At 42.1% G+C, this 8,609-nt stretch overlaps 1 protein-coding gene across 3 annotated transcripts; it reads right to left on the bottom strand.

Annotated features, from left to right (window-relative positions):
- Positions 1-1,064: 1,064 nt before the first annotated feature.
- On the bottom strand, positions 1,065-8,281 carry LOC142666811 (uncharacterized). 3 transcript variants are annotated; one of them, XM_075847020.1, is made up of 5 exons: positions 8,112-8,281; positions 5,283-6,326; positions 5,027-5,152; positions 4,018-4,122; positions 1,065-2,435 (listed from the first exon to the last, which is right to left on the bottom strand). In XM_075847020.1, exons 2-5 carry the CDS (start codon positions 6,322-6,324, stop codon positions 2,407-2,409), a joined length of 1,302 nt encoding a protein of 433 aa, XP_075703135.1. In that variant the 5' UTR covers positions 6,325-6,326; positions 8,112-8,281; the 3' UTR covers positions 1,065-2,406. The 3 variants fall into 3 exon arrangements, with proteins under 3 accessions (XP_075703135.1, XP_075703134.1, XP_075703133.1); XM_075847019.1 differs by lacking the exon at positions 8,112-8,281 and adding an exon at positions 7,707-7,743; XM_075847018.1 differs by lacking the exon at positions 8,112-8,281 and adding an exon at positions 7,703-7,743.
- Positions 8,282-8,609: the final 328 nt, after the last annotated feature.

Below are 8,609 nucleotides of genomic sequence, written 5' to 3' on the forward strand. Positions count from 1 at the left end.
ATCGCTGCAAAAACCGTAACGTATGAATAGACCCCAAATCTGGGGATAGGCAGGACATGTGCGGTCTTTCTTCCTGCTCTCACTTGCAGCTTCTCCTCCCTCCCCCCCCTCTCTCGTTCAGACACTAAACCAGGAAGTAACTTTTCATGCCGCTCCTAACTTCATACAAGTGATGCCCCCCGAATAGAACACCAAGAATATTGTATCAATGGAAAGTTACGTTTTTGGGCTTTAAACCAAGCTCTACGCCATATTTTCTAGTGACGTCAGGCGTTTCAAGTTCTGATGTATTCCTTACGTCCTTGGCAGTTAAAGGGGTTGTCTCACCAAGGTAACCGTTTCTTAAAAAGAAGCCAGGTCTTGCTCCTTTACACCCACATCGATAAAATATTGTCCCCAGGGGAGACTGGTCGCTGCAGTGGAAATTAATAACCAGCTATATAAAGCATGGACGGGTAGGGTCCGTTCTCTTCTGGCTCATAATGGAGGATCCCAAGAGGATAACAATATAACAGATCTATCAACAGCAGCTTGGTCATGGTTTCCAGGTGACCAAAGGAAAAACGGCCAGAAGGTAATGAAGACATGCGGGATCTTACATTTTCTGCCTATAGTTCCAGTTTTAAAGGGGTATTCTGGCCATTAACATTGATAGTCTTTATCAGGTGATAATTGGTAATAGACGGATTACCCCTTTAACCCATTCCCGCATTTTCATGTACGCAACAGGAAGGGTCCCCTTCTCGCATCCGGACGTGCATGTATGTGATGGTGATCGCGCGGGCACAGAATCTGCCCGACTGTGGCTAATAGCCAGGCTCTCACTGGGATTGGAGATCACTCAGATCCTGTCCTTTTAACCCCATAAATGCCTAAATCAATAGCGACTGCGAGATTTAAGTGGTTTGACATAGGGATGGGGCGACAGTTAAGTCCCATTTACCCCAAAATGGTACCAATGAAAACTATACCTCATGTGGCTATGTTGACGGAAAAAGACAAAAGTTCTGGCTCTTGGAATGCGGCGATGCAAAAACAAATTTTTTTTGTTTGAAAGTGTTTTCATTGTGCAAAAGTAAAACATATAAATAAATACATATTTAGTAGCGCCGTAATTGTACCAACCCATAGAATAAAGGTAACATGTTCTAATCAGCAGTATTGCGCAGGCGCCGAATAAAGAGCAGGGATGCTGCGCATGCGCAGTACTGCCGGTTGGAACGTCGAGCAGAAAAATCGTACTGCGCATGCATGCCGAGTTTACAGCAGGGACGCACGCGCGTTACATATAGTGCGGCCCAGGCATGAACGCGCCGATTACGCTGCCTGGTCCCTGTCAATCAATGTAAGAAGGGAGGGGGGTTGAACTGGGGAGCGAAGTAAGAGCATTTAGGTGCAATAGTAACGCCCTCATTGCACCTAAATGCTCATTAGCATAAACTTCATAAGACAAATTTCTCTACAAAGGAGGCAGAAAATGAAAATAAACGCTAGAAACAGGTTGGTCTCCCCTACAATACCCTGGTACTAGTTTAATATGGACCTTCTGGTGACCGACTCCCTTTTTAAAGGCAAATATAGACCTGGTTGTTTTGGAGTTAATAAAAGATGGCACTTAAAGGGGAGGTCTCGTGAAGCGCGTCAAAGAGCCGGAAGGGAAAACTGCTAGGTAAGAGTGGCTACTGTTCTGATGGAATCGGCTATTTATCTGCCATGTAATACTACATTTCACCTGCAGTGGCCGCTGCAAAAACATGTCTGGCCAGAGGGGTTGTCCAGGTTGGGGGCTGTTTTTTTTAAACTGATGACCTATACAAAGGATCGGTCATCAGTATATGATCGGTGGGGGTCCAACACCCGGACTTCCCACTATCATCTGTTCCGGGCGCCGGAAACTATGCAGGGGTTGGTACCAGAAGCAGAAGGAACTGACCACGGTAGAGCGACCGGTTACTACAGCTCTGCTACTATTCACAAACAGCTGATCGATCCGGGGTCCAGGTGTCGAACCCCCACTGATCATATACTGAGGACCTATCCTGTGGATAGGTCATCAGTATAGCAAAAGGGCCCCCAACCTGGACAACCCCTTTAACCTTTCATAGTTTTTCTATATATTCTTCTAGTTCTATCGGGAATCCAGTCGGACAGTAAACTTTTTATTAATGACTGGGTCAGTACACGTTCTCCTTCATATAACTCTAATACTAAAACCTTCAACCAAAATAAATTAACGTTAATCACACAACGTAAATAGATTAAAATAAACGTAAAGGGAAGAAACAACCTCAAACAAGGCACTTTGTTACATTTTTGGCTACTTTCCAAGATGTCGGGGTCACCGATGAGAACGTGACGGAACTATATGGGGGATGAAACAGTTGCGGCAGCGGAGAGGTTAAGTCGTCAGTGATATTTTCTCCAGCGATCCTGCTCTGAAAAAGACAATGCAAAATGAAAGGTGGTTTTACATGAGTCTTTAAAAATGCTTTGGCATTTTTGTTTTCTTTTAAGAATTTACTGGTGTCTTTTTTCCCCATAGTTTTTTTTTTTCTGCCTTTTCAAATAATGCAGGGGTTTAATGATGTGTGTTGGGTTTTTAAATGGCATTTGCCAAAAAAAGGCCACACAGAAAGGGTTTGTGAAGAAACGTTACTCCATGTTCACACGGCTTATTTTCGTCAATTTTTCGGGCCGAAAAATCGGAAGAAGAACGCCTCCAAACTTCTGCTCGATTTCAATGGGAAAACGGCGTTCTGTTCCGACGGGCCGTTTTTTTACGCGGCTGTTTTGAAAAAACAGCCGCTTAAAAAAACGGCCGCGAAAAAGAAGTGCATGTCACTTCTTCAGCCGTTTTTGGAGCAAAAAAAACCATTTAAATTGGGCATCGTCGTAAACGCATTGAGCCGCAGAATAAAGTTAACATGTCATTTTTACCGCACGCCAAAAGCCATAAAAACAAAACCCAAAAAACAAAGCAGGAATTGCTGTTTTTTTTTTTTCCTATTGCTCCCCACAAATTATTTTTTTCCGCTTTCCAACTACATTATATGGTACGGTAAATAGTGACATGAAAAACTACAACTCGTCCCGCAAAAAACAAACCATCATACGGCTATATTGACGGAAAAGAGTTAATGTGTCATCTTTACCGCAGGGTGAACACCGTAAAAATGAAAATAAAACAATGGTGGAATCGCTGGTTTTTTTTTTTAAACACTTCACCTTACAAAATATACCTCCTGCAAAAAGGGAAAGATTAAATGGAAAGAAAAAAGGACTGGTCATTAAAGGGTTAAAATAGCAGGTGCACCTTAAAGAGGACCGCACCTCTCCTGACCGATCATCTGTTTTAGTAAATACTTAGTACAAGGGAATATATCAATACTGCAGCACCTTTTCTTAGAACCCTGCATTCTTGTCCCTCTGTTACTCCTCCTGGAAATGTATGAATAATTTAACAACTGTGCGTCACCATTCCACTTATCCATGAAGTATATTCCTTCACAGTCTGACATTGTCAGCACTGATTGGACAGAGTCAAAATGTGCAGGGACAAACCCATTGCCAAGCGGAATGGCAACACTCAGATGTCAATTTCTTCGTATATTTCCAAGTGGAATAACAGAGGAACAGTACAACACAGAGTTCTAAAAAAAACTTTGTTGGCCCTGCTACTGCCGCTTTTTGCACAGCCGGATATATCAAACAATATAAAGAGTATTAACAATAATTGTTACATCTACAATACAGCATGGAGCTTCAGCACAAAGGCTACTGCCTACCGTTTTGTGTATACAACTCCTATACAGACAGATGTGTTTTTATAGTTAAAGGATTAAGAAAAAAAATAAATAGGGGACAGATGTATGACTGCAGGATCAGATTCTGTTTGTAGTCTGTAACCGTGGAAACACATTGGTCAGCATAGGAGCTGTTGACAGAAAACTGTAAAATTATTTGCGTTGGAGTAATAAACAATGGCTACAAAGGTGGACATAACCGAGTAACTCTTACTTATATGATCATAGTTCCACGAATAAATAAGAATGCAGTAGCCAGCAAGAAGCATAGTCACACCTCCCTTCTTCACGTTAATATACTTGTAGCATCGTCTCCAAACTGGAAAAAAGTAAAAGGTTGTAAAATGTTTGCCAGGAAGAAAAGGGTTAACGAACACAATTTAAAAAAACAAAAAAAAACAACTGAATTGTTCTCATCAGAAACAAAGTAAAATTCCTTAATTCTGTATTCCCCCTATAGGACGTGATTGTATATTGGAAAATCTCTACTTCTTAGAATAAGCTGATCACAAAGTGTACGCCTACTGAGAGCCCCAGCTATCAGCTGTGATCTGTGGGGAAACCTGGCAGTAAGTGTTACATTTCCCTGCAGTGCCCCCACAGGGGTAACTAAGCATTACACAATGTCCATTTCTCTGGTCCTCCAGAGATGCTCTTTGTAACTGCTCTCCACTCTGGCCAAGAGATAAGGATCCTGAACAGAGGACCCCCCCCCCCCACTCTATAACCTCAGAATTCTCCAATAGGGTATATGAAAATGGGTTTTCTAAACTGGACAACCCCTTTAAGTGATGTCTCATTCAATGATTTTCCCTGCATAGGTATGCTCCTAAACGCCTGCTATACAGGGAACTATTCACTTGAATGGAGTTGTGTTGGAGTACGCTGGGAGCACTGCGGTGCAGAACTACCAAAGGGACCTCTGTCACTCTAATCTAGGGATCGGACTACCCTGATCAGCATTTCTTTTGCATATGCCGTAAAATTCTTAGATGGTAATACCTTGTTAATAGGAACCTGTCAAGTATTCCAGTTAGAGGCTTCGCCACTGATTTAAAGGGGTTGTCCACTTTGTTAGAAAGGTCGCCGACAATAAGATAACAGATCGTTCTGCGACTGTGACCACCAGTGATCAGCTATAATCTATAGGATAACCTGAAAGCAAGTACTTAATATCCCTGCAGCGCCCCTAAAGGAGAAACTAGGTAAATTTACTCTCTCACCATTTGGTAAAATCTTTGGTGAAGATCCACGGTTGGCCAACCATGCAGGGAGTTCACCAAGTCTGACGTCTATTAAGCGCTTGGATGTAGACTGGCTTTCTAGAATGGACTCGGTCTTGCAAAGATCTAGATAAAGAAGAAATAACCAGGTAAGGAAAAATAGACCAACATTTTTTTAGAGCAGTAAAGGTTTTGTGAAAAAGCATGGAGAGATCCTGGTGGAGATCCAAACAATATAACCATGGATGTACTCTACCTGGTAGTCTTCCTATTGGATCTGGTGTCTTGGTTCCTCTTCCATGTGCATCCCATTGATCTCGTCTTCCAGGAACGACACAAAGTTGGACGTAATTTGAATACAACTGAGGAATCCATTGTAGTCCTAAAGGACCATCTGCTGGTTGTAGAAGCTCAGTCTTGGGTGGTGACAACAGGTCCATATTAATCTCCATACACTTCTTAATAGTTCCCAATGCTTTATGATTACATAGTTTAGAGTTAGGGAAGATGTCTGGTCTTTGTGTGTCTTGAGAAAAGCTAGTAGACCCATCGAAGACCGTGGAAGCATTGGTAGATCCAGAAAGAGAGGTTGGCATTGAGCTCTGGTCCATATCTAAGTGGACCTGTTGATGGAACAGATTTTCATGGAACTGGCCTTGAAAATGATCCCGTAGTCCAATATATTTAGCTGGACTCCCTACTGTGTCTTCTTCTGAAGATAATTTGGCCCGATCTTCTTCTAAATGGTCAATACAGACTTGGTCTCCCAGAGTTGGATTCTTCAAAGTCTTACTCATTCTTTGACTTTCGACATTAAGGGCAACCTTCGTTACAATACCGGGTCTTAATATAAGGGCTTGCTGGATTGGCACCTTGGGTTCTGTCAATGCCACCGGGTCTTGAACCCGTTCTCTTACCATCTGACTGGTCCTTGTCGGAAGACTTAAATCATTTTTGGAAAGTCCAATATTCACAGCAGCTTTCTGTTGGGTCAATCTGTTTCCTGAGGAAGCTTTCCCGACTATCAGTTGTATCTTGTCTTCCCGAACTTGACTTTTAGGTCCTTCTCTCTTACTTTTCCCTTTGACTTTTGAGTCCTGTTTTTCTAAAACTGGTAATGTTCTGCCAGATGATTTCATGGGCACCTGGGTGGCAGTCATACTTTGGTCTCTACTGTATGTCTCAGATGTTGTGTTTTTGGTTTCGGCCATCTTACAGTGTGGCAAATGGGATTTTAGTCTCTTAAAAGACTTCCCGCAAAACGGGCAAACGTCCATTGGAGAGGAGCGGTCTTTCATCTCTAAAAGGAAGAGCAATACAAGTTACGTCAAATATAACCACATTGGTTAGTAATGCATTATGGGTTGGTACAGGAACATTGACCTTGGGGGCTCCCACTAAAGAACGGAGGTGCCCGGTACCCATTACCCACCAGGAAGTGGCCTGACACTCATGGTCACTCCATTAAAGTGAATAGGAGATACTGTTACAGAAGCAAAATGACTGCGTGGGAAACCTTCTTTTCTTCTTTGCCAGGGGCTAACTACCCACCCTTTCAATAAGGACCCCATTGGTCAGACCCCACAACCAAACTCATAAGGGGGGTTGTCAAGGATTCAAATGTTTTTTTTAAGAAACAGCGCCACCTCTGTCCATGGGCTTTGTTTAGTATTGTAGCACATCATCATTCAAGGCTAAACTGCAATACCATAAATGTCTTATGGTTGGGGGTCACACCTGTCATGAGAACGAGGGTCCCTGATCACCATTTCACCCTTTTTAAGGTGATCGCCTCATCCAGATGGACATTCTGTTTCAGTAACTCCCAGACTTGCATGGAGAAAGTCGCACATTTGCGCGGGCACCTCTACATTCAATCTCTGTCTGGATGTGGAGGTCGTTTCACCAGGTGGAACAGGTGCCAGGAGACTCCTGTTCTCATGATAGGTGGGGGTTTCATGGGTGGGTATAAAAACATAAATATATATGGTGGAAAAAACCCTTCTAATATACTTTAGGGGGTATTTTATTGCTCTACGACAGTTTTCTTGTGCTAAATCTCAAATTGTGGCGCATACTCTAATTTGCACCTTTTTGGAGTTTTACGCCACACTTTTCACTATGAAAAAGTTGGTGGAACTTAGTAAAAGGGGGCGGGGTCACACACCGCCAAATAAATAGGCATGTGTCTCTTAATAAGTTTGTCACATCTGACTTCTGCCGGCTTCAGACTATGGAACTCCAGTCTTAGTAAATCTTCCCTTCCTATTTCAATGCCTTATTTAAAGTGTCTACTTGCGGTCAGTGAATGGGAACATTCTTCTTTACATCCAATGGCTATACTTTTCATAGGTGAAAGTTTGGTACAATTATTTTCAGTGTAGGCAATCATCTGCAAGCTAAACACATGAGCAACACCCATCTCTCTCTCCTGTCCTTATAGTTTGTTACATTGTATCAGTTTTAGGTGCAGACCTTTTAGCTCAGAGTATGATCTGAACTGGATGAAATTCAAACAACCAGTCAGTTGTATTCGGTCAAGGTGGGTTTTTTAACCTCTATGTGTAAAGAAGAATGTTCCCATTCACTGACAGCAAGCAGAGATCATGACATGTATATTAGAAAGTTGCAGAGCTCTTCATTAACATGCAGTGTTAGTGCATACAATTATCTCACCCACACTTCTCATCCACATGCAGCCTCTGGTCCAGTACAAGTGACGTCATTTGACATGTGAGGGTCACATGGACACGCCTCACCTATTCTAATTGGCTGGATCAACTTGGTCACTTGACGTTAGTGCGCCGCCATATTGCTAGTGGCAAAATAACCTCTCAAAACAATTTCTGTAAGCTAAACTTAGCGGAACCCTATACGTATCAACGTTATAATATAATATAGAGACCTGAAGGCATCTAATACACGTACAACACGCTAAACATGTAAAAGCCACCCCCTGGTAAATTGAGCGAAAGAAAAGGAGAAACGGGCTTACGAAGGGTGATGCTGCTACAAGAAATAGATATATATGCAAACCATATGAAAAAAAATACATCGCGCAGTATAGACAAGCTGGTAAACAAACCAATAAAATGGCCGCCTGTCTCCTCACTGGCAACAATATATAATGCAACGTGCAGGTTTACATGGACGTGATTGGGTGGATCGTTCTGGATGGAAATCTGCGCCACATCGTCATGTTGGTAGAGGCTAAATAAACTTTTATACCGTTTTAGGCTTTCGCGCTAAAACATAATGCAGAAAAAGTGATGCCCATATCAACCAATCGGATCCTTTGTTTCATTTTCAAAACCTTTCAAAAAGCTGGTTTCTGGTTGGTTGCTATAGAAATACTGCCTCGTCTGGACTAGAGTTTATGTATATTTGTATATAATACCAGTATTCTATTCTATTATATTACACTCGTAGGTATATCCTACTAGTAAAAACATAATATATATATATTTACTGCAAGGTAAGCTTTTTTTTTTTTTTACAACCAATAAAATGGCCTCCTCCTACACAGGCGACATTTGTGAAGCCGCTTCCTTATTGGTCTTTTGGAACGTTGGTAAAGATACGT

The sequence above is a fragment of the Rhinoderma darwinii genome, chromosome 13, assembly GCF_050947455.1.
Source record: "Rhinoderma darwinii isolate aRhiDar2 chromosome 13, aRhiDar2.hap1, whole genome shotgun sequence".
Taxonomy (NCBI): Eukaryota; Metazoa; Chordata; class Amphibia; order Anura; family Rhinodermatidae; genus Rhinoderma; species Rhinoderma darwinii.

Coding starts and splice junctions, on each gene's coding strand:
- LOC142666811 (XM_075847018.1), bottom strand. Junction 4,123..5,026: donor ACCAAAGATTTTACCAAATG/GTGAGAGAGTAA, acceptor ACTTTTTTCCAG/TTTGGAGACGATGCTACAAG. Junction 2,436..4,017: donor GTGGAACTATGATCATATAA/GTAAGAGTTACT, acceptor TGTCTTTTTCAG/AGCAGGATCGCTGGAGAAAA.